Source organism: Portunus trituberculatus, chromosome 48 (assembly GCF_017591435.1).
Source record: "Portunus trituberculatus isolate SZX2019 chromosome 48, ASM1759143v1, whole genome shotgun sequence".
NCBI lineage: Eukaryota > Metazoa > Arthropoda > Malacostraca > Decapoda > Portunidae > Portunus > Portunus trituberculatus.
The window spans coordinates 21,513,423-21,533,422 of NC_059302.1; the positions used below are offsets into that span (position 1 = coordinate 21,513,423).

The 20,000-nt window shown below is 42.5% G+C and overlaps 1 protein-coding gene across 14 annotated transcripts in view; it reads left to right on the forward strand.

Annotated features, from left to right (window-relative positions):
* LOC123498926 overlaps positions 1-20,000 on the forward strand; it is a 124,909-nt gene that overhangs the window by 50,903 nt on the left and 54,006 nt on the right. For 12 of the 14 annotated variants that reach the window (XM_045246476.1, XM_045246475.1, XM_045246473.1 and 9 more), the window contains one exon: positions 4,187-5,058. The exons of the other annotated variants lie outside the window; for them this stretch is intronic. In XM_045246476.1, coding sequence (XP_045102411.1) covers positions 4,887-5,058 — 172 coding nt within the window. In that variant the 5' untranslated portion in view covers positions 4,187-4,886. The remainder of the gene's footprint in view (positions 1-4,186; positions 5,059-20,000) is intronic. 14 annotated transcript variants of the gene reach the window in all.

Here is a 20,000-nt window from a genome sequence, read left to right on the forward strand (position 1 = left end):
ATTTGCAGCACCTCTTCGCCCTTTCTCTCATCACTCCCATCAAATATATAAAAAACTATATATTTCACCTCTTCTAAGTGCTTACCTATGGAGAAAGAAGATGCTCTATCATTTCTCTTCCCTGTGATGGATTCCGTTACATCAGAATCAATTTGGCTGTTTGGTTGGCTGTCTTTATAGTTCATGAATGGAACGGGCTCAGTAATCATGTTGTCAGTGCTGAGTTAATAGGGAGCTTCAACCCCCTTTAGTGCTGGGATACATTTTTACATTGAGATTTGTGCACGATTAGACCATTTTATTGACATTCGGAAGGGTGTATGGAGGTCAGAAGATTAATGGCCACGGTCTTCACTATTTTAATCCCCGACATAGCTTTCTGAAGCTGTAGAAAATCACCAAATAGTAAGCAGAATGAATATATAAGACTCGTCATGGTACAGAAGGGATTAAAAGATTGGATAGATATATGGATGGGGATGATAGATGGCGATGAGAAGCTTTGCTCACACAGGGACTGCCACGTGTAGGTCTGACAGTCTTGCAGCTTCCCTCATTTTCTTGTGCCTTATATTTCTTTTTGCTCTAATAGTCTTTCCAGTATGTTTTACAGAGCGAGAGAGAAAGATAGAGAGAGAAAGGGTTGGGGGAAGGAGAGAGAGAGTTGGGGAAGGAGAGAGAGTTTGGGGGAAAGGGAGAGAGGGTTGGGGAAGGAGGAGAGGCTTGGAGGAAGGAGAGAGGCTTGGAGAGAGAGAGAGAGAGAGAGAGAGAGAGAGAGAGAGAGAGAGAGAGAGAGAGAGAGAGAGAGAGAGAGGACAAAGGAAAGCGAGCAAAAGGTCAGTGTTGTTCGGGATTTTTTAATGACTCTCTGGCAGGCGGAGTGGATGGGCCTGACCTTAAAAGCCTGCAGGGGAACGAGGCCACTGGAAGGACAGGGCAAATAAAACCAGATGAATCCCCCGCTTAGACGTGAAAAGAGCAAGAACCTCGAACCTCAAACCTGAAAGCACAACAAATGAACTCGTACCGTGAAAAATAACGAGTCTCAGTGAAAGAATAGCGGGTACAGGATGCGTAAATAGGAAAAGGAAGGGAAAGGATGCTAAAAAGAGGGAGAAAACTGATTATTGAAACCTGAAAACACAAAAAATTAACTCGTACCGTGAAAAATAATGAGTCTCAGTGAAAGAATAGCGGGTACAGGATGAGTAAATAGGAAAAGGAAGGGAAAAAATGTTGAATAAAGGGAGAAAAAAATATCTTATGATTGATTTTTTACGAAAGAGAAAGAACCTGAAAGCACAACAGATGAATTCGTACCGTGAAAGATAATGAGTCCCAGTGAAAGAATAGCGGGTGCAGGATGAATAAATAGGGAAAGGATGCTAATAAGAGGGAGAAAACTGATTGTTGAAACCTGAAAACACAAAAAATGAACTCGTACCGTAAAAAATAATGAGAAATAATGAGTTTCAGTGAAAGAATAGCGGATACAGGATGAATAAATAGGGAAAGGAATGGAAAGGATGCTAAATAAAGAGAGAAAAACTTATAGTTGAATTTTACGAAAGAGAAAGAGCCTGAAAGTACAAAAAAATGAGCTTGTACTGTGAAAAATAGAGTCTCAGAGAAAGTATAGTGGAGATAGAATGAGTAAATAGGGAAAGGAAGGGAAAGAATGCTGAATAAAGAGAAAAAAAAAACTTATTGAATTTTATACGAAGAAATTAAAGAGAAAAAGCTTGAAAGTACTAAAAAATGAACTCGTATCCTGAAAATAATGAGTCCCAATGAAAACAATAATAGTAGTGGATTAGTAAATAGAGAAACGAAGGGAAAGGATGTTAAATAAAGGAAGAAAAAACTGAATCTTGAAACCTGAAAGCACAAAAAAGATTAACTCGAGCCGTGGAAAACGTGAAATATAAAGAGTCCCAGTGAAATGAATAGTGATTAACGAATGAGTGAAGAGGGAAGGAAGGAAAGTGACGCTAAATAAAGGGAGACAAAACTGAATATTGATAGATGGGAAAGAGGACAATTAAAGAGGAGGGAAGGACGAGAGGTGAACTGGAGGAGGGAAAAATTAGGTGAAGGTGAAAAAGGAAGAATAAAGGAGAACAAATAGAGATGATAGACTAAATAGAAAGAAAAACAGCTTAAGCGAAAGAGAAAGAGAGAAGAGGAAGAGAGAGAGAGAAGAAGAGAGAGAGAGAGAGAGAGAGAGAGAGAGAGAGAGAGAGAGATACAAATATAAAGAAAAGCATTATCGAAGAGGAAGAGAAAGAGGGAAGGAGAAGGAGGGAAAAAAGAGGAGAAGGAAGAAAAGGGAAGGGGCAGGAGAACAATAGGCTGGTAAAGAAATGAGTAGAGAGGAGAGAGAACAAACGGACGAAAGAGGAGAAGAGGAAGAGGAAAGGAAAAAAAGAAGAGATGGAAGAAGAACGAAGCGACAGGAGAACAATAGGCTAGTGTAGGAAAAGTAGAGAGAGAGAGAGAGAGAGAGAGAGAGAGAGAGAGAGAGAGGAACAATAGATCGGACAATAAAAGAGAAACTGAAGCATTAATTCTCAGCCTTTCCTCTGTCATTGGTCGCTTCAGCTTGATGTGTTGCGCCTCGACTCTTCCTTTCCCTCTTCACCCTACGAACACTGCAGTCTGAATTAAACCACACTGAAAAATAGATAAAAAAAAAAAAAAAAGAACTTGCTTAATAATCGTCACCCCACAAGCAATGCATAGTCAGGAATAAAACCACACTGAAATATAGATAGAAAAAAAGGTGCTTAATGATCGTTATCCTAGAATAACTTGAATAAAACCACACTGAAAAATAAATAGGAAAAAAAAAAACGTGCTTAATAGTCAGGAATAAAACCACACTGAAATATAGATAGAAAAAAGGTGCTTAATAATCGTCCCCCTAGAAATAAGTTTGGAATAAAACCACATTAAAAAATAAATAGAAAAAGCGTACTTGATAATCGTCACCCTACAAACAATGCATAGTCAGGAATAGAACCACACTGAAAAATAGATAGAAAAAAACGTGCTTGTTATGAAGAGTTTTATGTTCCTATACTAAAACACCTCCACGACTCCCCTCCACTATTTGTAAGGGTTCTAGTTAAAGGTATACGGGTTCTACAGAGTGTTTTGGTTATTGTAGTGACAAATTAACGTGATTTCTGCTTGTTAAAAGGAAATACTCTCTTCTGTATGTTTTTGTCTGTCTGTCTGTCTTTCTTTCTTTCTTTCTTTTTTTTTCCTCCGCCTTCTTTCTTTCGTTCTTTCTTTCTTTCTTTCTTTCTCTCATTCTTCTTTTTTCTCCGCCATATGAGATTTCAAAAAGTATAATGACATTTTTGGAAATTTCTCTTTTTTCAGCTTGTTTGTCTTCTCGGAAAGTTCTTTATTTAATTATTGATTTACTCTCTGACACACACACACACACACACACACACACACACACACACACACACACACACACACACACACACACACACACACACACAGAGAGAGAGAGAGAGAGAGAGAGAGAGAGAGAGAGAGAGAGAATGAGTTCATCCAGCCAATACGTTCATTCTAGGAACTCTTGACAACTGTTGCTCTGAAGTGTAAATCCAACTGCCTTTCCCTCAGAACATGTTAACGACGTGTGTGTGTGTGTGTGTGTGTGTGTGTGTGTGTGTGTGTGTGTTGTGTTGTGTTGTGTGTGTGTGTGTGTGTGTGTGTGTGTGTGTGTGTGTGTGTGTGTGTGTGTGTGTGTGTGTGTGTGTTGTGTCATTATTTCTTTTTCTTCCTAGCTCCGTGTTTCGTATCTCAATGTATTTTGTTTATTGCTTTCATTACGGCAGATGAAAAATGAATATTATTCACTTCATTCATTCTATAATTAACTTCTTTCTTTCCTTTTCTTTTGGGGGGGTGGGTGGAGGGTGGAAATTAAACTTTTTTTTCTCTATCTCTTTGAGTGTGTGTGTGTGTGTGTGTGTGTGTGTGTGTGTGTGTGTTTGGGTATTTTGCTAGACATGTGAAAAAAATGAAATGGAAATCGTGTTAATGTGTCATAAATTCAGCGTATGTTATGTCCTCCTCCTCCTCCTCCTCCTCCTTGTCTTCGTGTTAAATTTACGTCTACCTGAGAATTGCTTGACTAAACATATAAAAATCACCATTCTTTAAGGCGAAAGAGGGCGAGCAAAGAGAAGAGGCAAAGGTGAACTCCAGAGAAAAATAAATGAGGTTAGCCTAAGGAGGAAAAATATAGGAAAAAGAGAACCTGAACTTATTGAGTCTGGAAAAAAGAAAAAGGAAAGAAAAGAAATTGAGAAAGAGTGGATGAGATAAAAGAGGGAAGAAGGAGAAAGGAAAGTGGAAGAGAATAACGTAGAAGTGAACTGGCAAGGAGAAAAACAAATAAAATAGAAGTCAAATGAAAGAAAAGAAGTGAAAAGTTATAATTATCAGATTTGTCTTACCGGAAAAAAAGCAAGAAAGAAAAAAAAAGCATAAAGAAAGAAAATAAAATGGGAAATGAATCTTAGTGAACGGAGGGAAATTTAACGAAAGAAATTAAAAGAAGAAGAAAAAAAAGGAGAATAAACTACACAAGTCTATAGAAAAAAGAGAAAGAAAATTACGAAGCTCTGAATTATTAAAACCAGGAAAGAAAATGGAGGCAAGATGAAAGAGGAAGAGAATAATGATAATAGAAAAGGTGCAGTAAAAGAGGAAACAGAGTAATTGATGTTCATTAGAAGGAAGGAAAAACTGAGAAAGAAAACCAAAAACCTGAGTGAGAGAGGAGGAGGTGCAAAAAGGAGGAAAAAGAGGAGGAGGAGGAGGAGCGAAAGAGGAGGAGGAGGAGGAGGAGGAGGAGAGCCATGCCCAGGGGTTTCTTAGACCGTCATCTCCATCGGCGCCTCCATCACGACTCCTCCACCACCACCACCGCCTCCACCACCACCACCACCACCACAACCACCACCACCACCGCCTTCAACAGTACCTCCTCCTTCACCTCCTCCTCCTCCTCCTCCTCCAGTCTGAGAAAAGGTGAGGTTGTGTCCGCGTCCCCGTGAGAGAAAGAGAGAGAGAGAGAGAGAGAGAGAGAGAGAGAGAGAGAGCACCAAAACAAAAGGCACGATGGGTCATGCTTTCAACGATTCCCACATCGATCTCTCTCTCTCTCTCTCTCTCTCTCTCTCTCTCTGTTTCTCGGTCAGGGGGCCAGCATGGTTCCCTTTAAGTGGTTCTACCTCATGTTCTTTCTATGCAATTCCTCTCTCTCTCTCTCTCTCTCTCTCTCTCTCTCTCTCTCTCTCTCTCTCTCTCTCTCTCTCTCTCTGGTTTGTGTTGGTGATATTTTTTTTCGTTCAATAGCATTAATATTTCATCATGAACATCAACAACAACAATAACAACAACAGCAACAACAACAACAACAACAACAACAACAACACTGCCTTCCCACGCACACTGGTAAACAAGAAAAGAGCGTTCCATATCTTTCTCACTCCCTTCCCTTCTCCCTCCTCTCTCATTCTCTCCCTCCCTCTCTCCTTCCCCCTTCCTTTTTTCCTTCCCTTCCCTCTCTCCTTCCCTCCCTCTCTCCTTCGCTGCCTCTCTCTCTCTCCTTCCCTCCTTTCCCTCTTTCCTTCCCTCCTTCCCTCCCTTTTCCTTTCCTCCTTCTCTCATCCCCTTTCTTCCTTCTCTGCTTCCATTTCTCTCCTCCTCTCCTCTTTCTCCTTCCATCCTTCCTTCCCTCCCTTTACCCTCCCACTTTCCCTCCTTTCTCTCTCTCTCTCTCTCTCTCTCTCTCTCTCTCTCTCTCTCTCTCTCTCTCTCTCTCTCTCTCTCCATCCTTCCCTCCTTCTCTCTCTCCTTCTCCTCTCTCCTTCCTCCTCTCTCCTTCCCCCCTCCCTCTCCCCCTTGGACGCTTCCTGCAATATTGTTTTGTTAATGGCCACTCATAGGGCATAATTTCAGAGGACTCTCTTTGTTGACGGCCACTCACTGCTTATTGCGTTACTCTCTTGTTTTCTTTTTGTGTAAGAGGGAAGGACTGGGCAAGGGCAATATAAACAAGAAAGAAAAGAAAGGCCCACATAGTTGTCAGTAGGTCCGAGAGAGTTAGGCAAAATACAGAGGTAAATGTCTTGAAATCTCCCTCTTAAATGAAGTCAAGTCATTGGAAGTTGGAAATACAGAAGCAGGTAGAGAGTTGCAGAGTTTGTTTTCTTTATGCAAGGGGGAGGACTGGCCAGGGGCAACACAAGGATAAAGAAAAAAAATGCCTACTCAATTGCAGTCTCCGTACAGAGCCGACAGTTAGCCAAAGGGACAAATGTGTTGAAATCTCCCTCTTAAATGAAGTCAAGTCATAGGAAGTTGGAAATACAGAAGCAGGTAGCAAGTTCCAGAGTTTACCAGAGAAAGGTATGAATGATTGAGAGTACTGGTTCACTGTTGCATTAGGGAGACAGAGTATAGGTGAGAGGAAGAAGAAAGCCTTCTGCAGTGCAGTGTGTGTGTGTGTGTGTGTGTGTGTGTGTGTGTGTGTGTGTGTGTGTGATTCACCTCGGTCGTCTGCTGGTCACCCAGCCAGTCTTCCCCATTACGGAGCGAGCTCAGAGCACATAGACCGATCTTCGGGTAGGAGTGAAACCACATAACACACTCCACACACCGGGAAAGCGAGGCCACATCCCTCGAGTCACATCCCGTACCTATTTACTGCTAGGTGAACAGGGGCCACACATTAAGAGACTTGCTCATTTACCTCGCCGCTTACCGGGATTCGAACCCGGCCCTCTCGATTGTGAGTCGAGCGTGCTTACCACTACACTACGCGGTGTGTGTGTTTGTGTGTGTGTGTGTGTGTGTGTTCTCGAGGATTACTTGTTAGATTAGCGGCAGTGTGTTATTGTGTTTCCAGCCTAGAAAAAGGGTCGAGGTGTAGTAATTGGTATTCTGAGACCTTTCGATATTTTTCTCGTCTGCTTTCAAATTGTTTTACTATAATTACTTATCATTAGGGTGTTCAGTGGTGTTTGTTTCATAGTTATAGGAAAGTTTTAGCAATGATTCTGTATTATCAGGAGAAATATGCTATGAACAGGCTCTAATGGAAGTTATTAAGGTTTTCAAAGATGTTTTATAGTTCCAGGAGAGTTTTACAAATGATTCTGTTTTATAAGGAGGAATACGTTATGAAGAGGCGCTAGTAGAAGTTATTAGGGTTTTTCAAAGGTGTTTTTCACCATCCTAGGAAGATTTATAGGTTTTTCTGCATCACCAAAGGAAAAATACGCTTTGCTCATTATCTAGTGGAAGTTATTGTTGTAATTCCCAATGGTGTTTTCGTCATTCTTGGGGTTTAAGCTTGAGAAATTTAAGTTTAGGAAAGAAATAGAGAGGAACTGGTTCGATAACAGAGTGATTAGTGAATGGAAGGGACGCAGTAATCATGTTGTTAGTGCTGAGTCAATAGGGAGCTTTAAAAGAAGATTAGACAAATTTATGGATGGTGATAGATGGAATTAACCCCTTCAGTACCATGACGTGTATCCATATTCATTCTCCTTCCTATTTGGTGATTTTATACAGCTTCAGAATCTCATGTGGCGGATTAGAATAGTGACGACTGTGGCCATTAATCTTCTGACCTCCATAGATCCTTCCTAATGTCAATAAAATTATCTAATCGTACGCAAATCTTAAGGTAAAGATGTGTCCCAGTACTGAAGGGATTAAGTAGCTTTGCTCTTAGGGGGACTGCCACGTGTAAGCCCGACAGCCTCTTGCAGCTTCCCTCATTTTGGTATGTTCTTATGTTCTCTCACGTGGAAAGGACAGTCGCTGCCTGACCTGGGTGCAAATATAAGCCTGATAAGTGACCAGCGAAAACCATAACACTCCACTAACAAGCTAACAGGAGAGAGAGAGAGAGAGAGAGAGAGAGAGAGAGAGAGAGAGAGAGAGAGAGAGAGATGAAGGAGATAGAGCAGAAAAAGGGGAGAATAGAAAAAGAGAAGAAGCAGAAGGGGATGAGAAGATAAAGGGACTAATAAAGAGGAGAAGAGGGAACGAATAAAAGAGAAGAGAACAAGACTAACAAGACAGGAAGATGAAGATGTTAAGAAGGAGAAGAGAGAAACACGAGAAGATAACGAGAGAGAGAGAGAGAGAGAGAGAGAGAGAGAGAGAGAGAGAGAGAGAGAGAGAGAGAGAGAGATAGAGAGAGAGAGAGCAATAAGGACAGGGATGGATAAAATAACAAAAAAAAGAACATCAAAGCAAAGCAGAAGAGATGAAGGAAGCAAACAGAGAGAGAGAGAGAGAGAGAGAGAGAGAGAGAGAGAGAGAGTATTACAAGTTCCGAGGCAAGTTTGAGTTGGTTTATTTTCACAATTTTCTTTTTTATATATATTTTTTTCTTTTTTCCTTCTTATCCGCCTCGTCTCGTCTTGAAGTCTTGAAGTCATGGTTCTCTTTCCACCACCACCACCACCACAACAACAACAACAACAACAACAACAACAACCGCTACCAATTATTTCCCATTTTCTTTATCTTCTCTATCTTCTTGATTCGTTTTCTTTTCATGGAGAGTATCTTGTTATTTTTCCCGTACGCTCCTTTTCTTCTTTTTTATCTTTTTTTGTTCCCTTTTCCTTTCATTCTTGTTTTCCTTTCTCTTTTCTTCCTTTCTTGTTTTCTCTTCTTCTTTTCTCTTTTTCTTTTCTCTGTTCTTTATTGCACGCTCTTCCTTTTCTTCTTTTTTTTATCCTCTTCTTCCTTCCTTTCTTGTTTTCCTTTCTCTTTTCTTCCTTTCTTGTTTTCTCTGTTGTTCTTTGCCCACTTTCTTTTCTTTTTTTTATGCTTTTTTCTACGTTTCTTATTTTCCTTTCTCTTTTTCCTTTCTTTTTTTTCTCTGTTGTTCTTTCCGACGCTCTTTCTTTTCTTCATTTTGCTTTTTTATCCTCTTTTCTTCCTTTCTTATTTTCCTTTCTCCATTTTTTTTCTCTTTTTCTTAGTTGTTCTTTGTATGCTTCTGTTTTTCTTCCTTTTTTCTTTTTTATTCTCTTTTTCTTCCTTTGTTTTTTTCCTTTCTCTTCCTTGGTTGATCTTTCTTTGTTGCTCCTTTTCTTCCTTTTTTTTCCTCTTTTTCTTCCTTTGTTTCTTTCCTTTCTCTTTTTCTTGTTTGATCTTTGTATGCTCCTTCTTTTCTTCCTTTTTTTCCCTCTTTTTCTTCCTTTTTTTTTCCCTTTCTCTTTCCTTGGTTATTATTTGGACGCACCACTGCACCAATTTCTAAAACCTGTAACTTCCTCTTCGTGTATTTATTTATTTGTTTATATATTTTCGTTCCTTTCTTTATTTACTTATTTTTTTTAGTTAGAAAGTTAGGTTGTTTTATTTTTCAGGTCGTAGGATTCTTGTTCAATATCCTTCATTTTATTCCTCTCTATCTCTTTATCTTTCTCTCTTTTTATTGGTTTTTTTTTTTTTTTTTTTCGTCTCCTCTCGTTTGACTTTCTTGTATGTGTTTTCCCTTCAGTTCGTTTTTCTCTTTTTCTTTTTCTGTTTTTTTTTTTTTTAAGTTCGTTTTTCTTTTTCCTTTTGGTCTTTTTCTTCTTTTTCATCATCGTATTCTTTCTTTCTTCCTTGTTACCCATCTATGTGTCTGTCTCTCTTTGTTTCTGTCTATCATTGGCTATTTTCTCTATCTATCTTTTTTCTTTCTTTCCATCCATCTATGTATATGTCTGTTCGTCTTTCCATTTATCTGCCTTTCCATCTATCCATTTATCTATCTATCCATCTATTTATCTATCTCTTTTCTCTCTCCTTCTCTCCCTCAGATTCTCTCCTCATTCTCTCTCTCTCTCTCTCTCTCTCTCTCTCTCTCTCTCTCTCTCTCTCTCTCTCTCTCTCTCTTTTTTTTTTTTTATTTAAACATAATTTATACAGAAGAACATGTACCCAAAGGCGCACTGTCGTGTGCTACCTATTCTAAGGGTACTACAATCTATTTCTCTACAATATTTACAAGACTTAAAAATAGATAATATACAAGATGGTCAGCATGTAAATGGAGCACTGTTCTTTTCACTTCACTAGCACTATTCACGCACTGCACTACACTGAGTGTCACGTCACAAAGAGTGTCAGAGGAGTTGGCAGTGTCTGTCTCCACTTATGTGCCATCAGTTTGACACTGTGTGTGTTCATCTCCTGGACGTGAGGCACCGCGGCCGTGAACAAGTTCCACATCCTGGAGACGCGTCCTGCGAAGGTGCGTTGATGCTGACACCCGTGGGATCGCGGCACCTCTACGGCGTCACCACCATTGAGCACCGTTCTCGTGCTCCGTGCGGTGACTCTCAGAGGATGACGCAGCCCTGCCAGATGTGGCACTCTTTGCACCTGTGCCTTATGGAACACTACGATCGCCGCCACATCTCTGCGGTGTTCCAGTGAATCAAGAGGACGCTCAGGCTCTGGGTGAGGTGGTATTGCAGCATCTACTAGCCGTATGGCGCGGCGTTGGATGCTGTCCAGTCTCCTTCTGTGTGTGGCGGCACAGGACATCCAGGAGAGAGCTGCGTACTCAAGGTGGGGCCGCACCTGTGCCTTGTACAGCAGCAGTCTCCCTTCCTGTCGAGGAAACTGGCGATCCTTCTGAGAGCGGAGATCCTGTGAGAGGCTTTCTTGGCAATGGTTTTGACATGGCTGTCAAACCTCAGCCCTCGATCCACCTCCACTCCAAGTATCTTGACGTCATCTTGGAGTGGGAGAGCAGCAGCGCCAAAGACAACTTTCCTGCCATTGCTGCCATGGCGGCTGGGGACCGAGAGACAACCATTGCCTGTGTCTTCTCCGGCGCGAATGTCACTTGCCAGCGAGCACCCCACTCCTCTATCACTCGTAGCTGCTGATTGATGGCCTCAGCAGCCCGCCCACTGTCCTGGCGTGGATAGGTATAGGAGAGGGTGCAGTCATCAGCATAGGCCTTGACTCCTGGCAGTAGCTGGAGAAGATCATCCACGTAGATATTCCACAGGAGTGGGCCAAGAATTGAACCCTGTGGCACTGATGCCTCCACAGGCAGGGACTCAGATGTTTGCCCGTTGACAACCACCTTGAGGCTTCTGTCCTGCAGGTAATTTCCCAGGAGTCGTAGCAAGCCACCCTGGATGCCTTTAGCACGAAGCTTTTCCAGTAATCCGTTGTGCCATACTTTATCAAAAGCTCCAGCTATGTCCAAAGCAACCACTATAGTGTCCTTGCCGTCGTCGAGGGCGTCCTGCCACTGCCTGGTGAGAAGCATCATTAGGTCGGAGGTTGACCTTCCAGGTCTGAACCCAAACTGTTGGTCTGAGAGGAGGGCATTGTCCTTGAGATGGCTACACACCACCTCTGCCACGACCCTCTCAAACACTTTACCCACCACTGACAACAGGGATATGGGTCTGTAGTTTTTTGGGTCCGTCCTGGAGCTTTTTGTGTGCAGGAACTACTCGAGCCTCCTTCCACACTGAAGGCCAGACGTTTTCCCGTACACAAGTTGTGAAGACTTGGGTGAGAGGGGCAGCCAGTTCCTGGGAGCATCGCTTCAGCAGGTGCGGGCTGATGTCATCAGGGCCGGTAGCTTTCTGTGTGTCCAGCCCCGCAATAATCGCTTCACCTGCTGATGCGTCACCTCCACCATGGTGACAGTCTTCTCACATTGCTGGACCAGCTGAGGCGGTGGCTGCTGTGGATTCCCCACCTTCATTTTTCCAGCAAACAAGGAAGCCAGCAACTGTGCCCTCTCCTTACTGCTGGTGGCGACAGTACCGTCCTGCTTGCTGAGGGAGGGATGGATTCTTGGTGGCCAGTTCCTGTTTGTCCTTAACAAGGGACCACCAAGTTTTGTTTCCTACGCCAGTGCCACACAGTTTCCGGCGCAGGCTTTCCTCCCACTTTTTTAAGGCCCACTTGCTGGTTACCACCATCCTCCTGCATGCAGCCCTATGCAAGTCCTTGTTGCGCCGAGTCGGGTTCCTCTTGTAGCGGAGCCAGGCAGCATACTTTGCCTCAGCAGCAACACGGCAACGGTAGCCAAACCATGGCTGATCCGTCGGTCTGGTGGTGTATTCCCTGTGTGGGACGTGGCGTCTCTGGAGGGCGAGAAGGTGAGAGGTGAGTGCAAGTGCTTCACTCTCTGCTCCTCCCTGTAGCAGAGTGGCCCATGGGGTGTGGGTCAGGTCGCGGCGCAGGGAAGCCCAGTCTGCTTTGTTCCACAGCCAGATGGTGCGGGTGGTGGCCTCGTCCCGAGCCACGCCCACTTCCAGCTGTGTCAGTACAGCGTGATGATCAGAGCTGCCCACGAGCCCCAGCTGATGACACTGAAGCTTGTCCTCCTGGTAGTCTGAGATGACAGGGTCTAATGTCCCTCCTCGTTCATGTGTGGGGAAGGTGACATGATCTGTCAGACCCTGCACCTCCAGGAGATTCTCGTAGGCGTCTCTTTCCAGGTGGTGATTGAGATCCCCCACAATCAGCACGTGGCTGCAGCTGTGTGCCATCATCAGGTTGTCTAAAGTCTCAGTCAGGTACAGGAGTGAGTCAGGCCCTTGTCGCGGGGGGCGATACAGGGCACACAGTAGGAGGGCTGAGCGGTCTGCCAGCGTTACTCGGAAGTACATCATCTCCATCAGTGGAGGCGTGTCTATGTCGAGTAGCTGGGCCTGCATTCCTTCCTTGAAGCAGACAGCCACTCCACCTCCTGTTCGCTCCTGTCGGTCCCTCCTCACCCAGTGGGTGAAGCCCTGCATCCTGCCATACGTGGGCTCCACCTCACTGTTCAGCCATGTCTCTGTCACCACAACAACGTCTGCATTGTGTCGTTGCACACAGTTGTGGTATAAGTCTGCAAGGTTAGTCCGGAGACCACGGACGTTGCTAGAGACGACCTTTAGTTGGCGGCGGGGCAAGCTGGCTGTACCATGGTGAGGGATGGTAGTGAGCGAGGCCTGCTAGTCCGAGGTGGTGGTTAGGGTCCGCGGCCGACTGCTGGTACTGGTGAAGAGGAGTGGTCCACTGCCGCCCCTGGCTCTGATTCCAGATACCAGGCTGAGGAAGGAGTGGGCGAGGTTGTGGTAAGGACTGAAATGAAGTGAGGTGGTGGGCGGGCTGAGGCGCTGCAGGTGGGAAGGGTGTGGCTGTGTGTCTTTCCACCGTAAGGAGCCGCTGTAGGAGACGCTCCTGACGTAAATCGTCAGTTCTGGCGTGGCAAGTAGCAGAAGTGTGTCCTTTCCGTGAGCAGTACTCACACACTTTTGCCTTGGCTCGCTTTTGTGTCTGCTTGGTGGCCTGGTGAGTCCTCAGTCCTTCGCTGGACACCTTCCTCGCGTCCTGCTGCACTTCCCTCTTAGTTTTCTTTTTTCTCCAATCTCCTGAAGTGGTCTGAGGAGAGGTTCGTGGGCGAACAGAGGCACCGCGATCTACTCCGTTCGCTGTATTTATGGAGGAAGAGTCCCTGCTGCTCTGTGTGGCGGTAGACGTGGTAGTGAGTACCGAGCAGTCACTCTGTGTGGCAGAAGGAGTGACAGTAGACGCTGGGGAGGTGTCACAGTCGCTCTGTGTGGCGATGGAAGCAGTGGAGGTAGGCGGAGCGGTCGTTGTTTCCCGGGCAGGCGAAGGGAAGGTGGAAGTTGAGAAAACAGCTGAGTGGCGGAGCTGTTGCGGTTTATCCGAGCTCCACCACGTCCTCCACCTCTCAGAGTCCTGACAAACCACCTCCCAGTGTTCGTCAATTGACTCTGCGTGGGCGCTGACTGCCTGAGAGCGTGTGGCTACTTGCGTCTGGCGCTGTTTTGACGCTATCAGCCTGTCTGCTACTCTGAGAGCCGCAGCAAACACGTCTCTGTGTTGTATGATCAAGTCTCGGTCGTCCTGGAGGGACTTAATCACACAGTTTTGTTGAGAGGCTTCCTCAGTGAGCTTCTCAACTAGTGAAACTAGCTCTCTCTCTCCAAGCCCTCCCACTGACTCTCCCCACTGTCGTCCGGTAGTGGCGTTGGGGTGTATCAGTCTCCTCGATGATGTAGGTGACGGGGTCCGGGATGTTTGCTTGGAGTCGTAGCTGCTCCGTGTAGCTACACTTGAAGACTGGCGTATCCCCAAGGCAGCTGTTGTGACAAAGGTTACGGCAGGTTTCCTCGTCACAGCTCACGTGTTGAGTCTTAAGTGTTGCTTTGCCACAAACGCAACACCAATTCTGTGGCTGGTAGCCAGGCAAGTCTCGCCTGGCTATGGGGCGATGGGCGGGGCTAGACATTGAGGGAGAGGATAAGTGATTCCTGGGGAATTGTGGAGCCAGGTGTGGGGCGACAACGAGTGTTGGCTCTAAACGACACGTGCGACACTAACACACTCGTGAACACAGACACTGAACACTGGCACAGAACACAAAGCACTTCCCCACAGGCGCACAAAAAACACACGACACTAACTACCTCTCCCACAAGTCAAGCCAAACCAGCCACGGAGAGAGAGATACAGGTTGTTTAAAAAACTACCTTGGAGAGATTTGGCAACTGTGTGCTGCCTTAGGCCTCGCGTCAGGTCAGGCCCGGGTCTCGGTCACTGCACGGGTACAAACACTCTTTTCAAGTGATTTTTCAACACTATTGCAAGGCTTAGCACACCTTACACTTTTACATGGACACCAGGACACTTAGCACTTCAAGCACTGAAATTTTCACAACACTGCACTTTGTTAAACCACTGTAACACCACGAAAAACACGGAGCTACCACGTGCGTGACCTCTCTCTCTCTCTCTCTCACTTAATGTCTTTCTTTCCTTTGTCTTCCGTTCTTTAATTTTCTTTTTTTTTTTGTTCCTCTATTTTTTTGTTCTTTTTTTTCTCTTGTAATTCAACGTTTTTTATTCTTCTGTTGTGCATTTTCCCCTTTTCCTTTTTTTTTTTAACTTTCTCAACATTCTTTTTTTTTCTTCTTTTTACTCTTTTATCTTCGTTTTCCTGATGTGAGGCTCTTTCTCTTTTAATATAATGTCTCTCTCTCTCTCTCTCTCTCTCTCTCTCTCTCTCTCTCTCTCTCTCTCTCTCTCTCTCTGTTTTCACGTTTATTTTTCATATATCGTCCATCTTGTTATTTAATTTCCCCTCGTTAATATAATTTCTCATTTTCCTGTCTTTCTTTATCAAAATGTCTCTTTTTTCCCATTTAAATTTAATCCCTTTCCTCCTCTTGCTTCTTGATATCGTCTCTCTCTCTCTCTCTCTCTCTCTCTCTCTCTCTCTCTCTCTCTCTCTCTCTCTCTCTCTCTCTCCTCTCTAAGTCTTTTCTCCGACAATTATGTTAGACCTGCTGTTGATTTGTTTTCCTGCTCCTGTGTGTGTGTGTGTGTGTGTGTGTGTGTGTGTGTGTGTGTGTGTGTGTGTGTTGTTATTTATGTATTTATTCATTATTTCTTTGGTTTGTTTATTGTTTATTTGTTTTCTTATTTTCTTTATTAATGTGTTAGTTTTTTTTATTTTGTGATATTTTGTTTGACTTTTATTATTGTCGTTATTGTTATCGTGTGTGTGTGTGTGTGTGTGTGTGTGTGTGTGTGTGTGTGTGTGTGTGTGTGTATGAGTAGGTACGTGTTTTTTTATGGACCAAATCCCCGTGACATCTCTAAACCTTGCTCTTATCACCAACACCATCACACCATCAGAATATGTGCCTCAAAGGTGTGTGTGTTTGTGAAGGAATGGTTTGGTGACGGGATGTGTTTGGTATGTTAAGTTAGGTTGGGTTGGGTTGGGTTAGGTTAGGTTACGTTAGGTTAGGTTTAGTTATATTAGTTTAGTTTATTGATGACAGGATGTGTGTTATGAAATTGCTTTGGTGGTGGGATGTGTTTGAGATGAATTGGATTGGTTAGGTTAAGTTACGGTAGCTTAGGTCAGTAGTTAGGTTAAGTTAGATTTGGGTTAGGTTAGGTTAGGTCAGGTCAGTGGTTAGGTTAAGTTAGATTTAGGTTAGGTTAGTGGTGACGGAATGTGTTTGATAAGAAATTGTTTGCTAGGTTAGGTTAGGATAGGTTTGGTTAGATTAGGTTAGGTTATGTTGGGTTAGTGGTGACGGATATGTGTGTGATATGAAAAGAAAGGCCCACTTGTTAGGTTAAGTACGTTAGGCAAGTTATTGGTGACGGGATATGTTTTGATGTCTGTAATTATTTGTTAGATTACTTATGATAGGTTAGTGAGTGGTTACATTAGGTTAGAAATCAAGATATTAACCCCTTGAGTGCCTTGACGCGTTTTCATATTTATTCTGCTTACTATTTGGTGATTTTATACAGCTACAGAAACTTATGTGAGGGATTAAGATAGTGAAGACTGCAGCCATTAATATTCCAACCTCCATAGACTCCTAATGTCAATAAAATCGTCTACTAGTACACAAAACAAAAATGCGTCCCAGTACTGAAGGGGATAAGTCCATACCGGAATATTCCTGTCTGGGTTAGTTAGTGGTGATGGAATGTTTTATATGAAATTGTTCGGTGGTGGAGTGTCTTGTACCTTCACTCATTTTCTTGTTCCTTTCCTTCCTTTGTCGTGTTGGTTGAATAGTCGTATATAGTTTTATGTGGGTGTTCTCTCTCTCTCTCTCTCTCTCTCTCTCTCTCTCTCTCTCTCTCTCTCTCTCTCTCTCTCTCTCTCTCTCTCTCTCTCTCTCTCTCTCTCTCTCTCTCTCTCTCTCTCTCAACTTTTTTTTCAACTTTCAGTAGCGTAAGATGATAATAAAACAGTCTTGAATATCATTTTAAAAGTTGAAGTACTGATGAATATTCAATAAACCCTCCAGTGCATTTAGTTCAAGTTTTCATGAGGAGAATTATCTCTTAACTCAATGAAATAGCATGTCTCGTCAGCAGTCACTTGATTAAGAACATAACTGTACTCTGGAACTCCCTGCCTGCTTCTGTATTTCCATTTACCCGTGACCTGAACACATTGAAGAGAGTGGTTTCAAGACATTTATCCTATTCTTAACGGTAAGAATAACAACAATATCAACAACATCTAAGGTTATTCCACATTGTAAGGAACGGCATACAACCTAACCTATTCTAACCTAAGCCGCACACACTCCATTCCATTCCACTACTAACACTCCGCTTATGACCAAATACCACTTAAATCTTTTTTGTTTGATCATTTTTGTTGCCCCTGGCCAGATTTCACCTCTTACATAATAGAAAATAAAAGAAAGTATATTATCATTGCTATTTACACGTGCATACTCTCTCTCCTTCAAGCTTTCATGTCATTCTTCCCACCTGTAGTCATTTAGTTCACTTCATGATTTCTGCACCGCTAGAGAGCTTTGCCATCGTAGCGTACCATTGAGGTTCATATTCTCAAACACTTATGTGCTTCACCTCCGCTATTTCAAAAGATTTTAACTAAATTTGGTCGAGTCTTTTTAAGGTATTTTTACAGTCCTAGAAGCAGAGTGACAAGATTTCTACATCATTAACTTGAAAAACACTCTTGAAAACCCCGCTAATCGTTTCTGTGGCCTTGGAAAACAGTCGTGGTGAAAGAGCAAAGCGTTTCTGAATATAGACCAAACTTTCAAACAAACACATAATCAAGGACAGTACTGATCCTTGCGGCACTCCACTTGTCACGATGGCACGCTCTCGTTTTTGGCGCCTCCTCTCGTGACATGTTTAGTCCAGTGTTGGGTTGGTTGTTAAGGCTTTCAAGTATGTTTTTCTTTTTCTTCCTTCCCTTTTTTTATGTAAGAGGGAAAAGCTGGCCAAGGATAACATAAAACGAGAAAAAAAAATGCCCACTAAGTTGCCAGCCCCCTTTGCAGGTCCGAGAGAGTTAGACACATACTCGTACACACACCATACACAAAAAAAAAGGGATAAATGTCCTGATTCTACTCTTTTGGTTGTTTAATAAGGATTGTGGTCCATCAGTGAAAGGGAAAATTTGTGAAAAACTCAACTTTAGTCTTTGAAATTAGTCTTGGTGGAAGTTCAAAGCGTTTAAGAATATGAGCTAAAGGTTCTTATCGTCAAAACATTTCTTTCATGAGCATTATTTTTCAAGACCAAAGAGATGACTAGTTCGCTAAACATTCGTGTGTGGTTCCCTTTGATGTCAGTAAGTGGGATTGGTGGCGTTTCATTGGGAGCTTGTATTTCATTCATTTGTTTATTTGGGGATTTATTTATTTATTTATATATATATTTATTTATTTATTTATTTATTTATCTATCTATGTATTTATCTTAGTCTTATTATTTGGGGTTGCATCTTCTTTTTCTGTTGTTGTTGTTGTTGTTGTCGTTATTGTTGATGTTCCTACCACTACTACTTATGTTCCCGTCCTCGGTCAGAACTTCCCTCATGTAAAGAAAATAAATAAAATAATAATAATAATAATAATAATAATAATGATAATAATAATAAATAGATAAATAAATAAGGGCCTTGTTAAACCATCTCATAATTAAACAGATAAATGGACAAATAGATAACAAAAACATTCCTGAACTATCACCACACCACATCCTTGCATTTTTTATAACATCCTTGAGCGTCTCAGTAACGCAACACTACACTACACACAGCCTCTACAATTCACACAAGTAGAGACACCGTAGCGCTTCACCCCTTCAGTTTTGGGACCCATTTTGATATTCATTGTGGTTACCATTTGGCGATTTTATACAGCTTCAGAAACTTATGTGGGGATCAAAATAGTGAAGACTCTGGCCATTAATCTTCTAACTTCCATAGACTTTTCCTAATATCAATAAAATAGTTTAATTACACCAGAAATTCATGATAAAGATGTGTTCCAGTACTGAAGAGGTTAACTCCTTCAGTACTGGGACGCATTTTTGCCTTGATTTTTTTTAGTATGATTAGACGATTTTATTTGCATTAGGAAGCGTCTGTGGAGGTCAGAAGATTAATGGCCAGAGTCTTCACTATTTTGATCCCCACATAAGTTTCCAAATCTGTGTGAAATCGCCAAATGGTAGCAGAATTAATATGACAACGTGGCATGTGACTGAAGGTATTAAGAACACGTACAGTATACATAACCTTGGCACATGCACCTCCTCAGTACCAGGGCGCGTTTTCATATTCATTCTGGATAGGTTAGATTAATTTATGTTATTTCCTTACCTTCCCTTGTTATTTCTTTACTTTCCCAACGAAAAGTAGCCATAAAAAGGACCAAATAAGAAGAAATATGTTGAGTATCGTTGGTCTAGTACATGTGTGGGCAAACTACGGCCGGCCAAAGGAATTCATACGGCCCGATAAATGTTAGTAAATTTGAAAGAGAAGTTAATAAACAATGCCAAATAGTACTGTGAGCATTTCCTTTTCTTGCCGCAAGTGTTCACATGCGTGTGAGTGGCTTTTTCTTTAGAAGCCTTTAATTTTGTATTTTAAATATAAATGATTTTGGGTTGATATAGTGTGCTGCCCTATAAGATTGTGATTATTTTTTAATGTGGCTCTAGCACTGAAAAGTTTTCCCACCTGGTCTAGTAAGAATGCAACATCTCGGTCACTTCACGATATTTACACACATTAACTCCTTCAGTACCAGGGCGCGTTTCCATATTCATTCTGCTTACTATTTGGTGATTTTATACAGCTATCCTCTTTCCTACTCTTCCTCCTTCTATTATTCCTATTTATACATATCCTTCCACCACAAGCTTCTCTTCATATCTTCCTTTTCTTAATTTCTTCAATACCAGGATGCGTTTTCCATATTCATTCTGCTTACTACTTGGTGATTTTATACAGCTTCAGAAACTCATGTGGGGGATTACAATCATGAAAACTCTATCCATTAATATATTGACCTCCAAAGCCCGTTCATGATGTAAATAAAGTCGTCTAATCGTACTCTAGAAAACTCATGGTAAAAAATGCA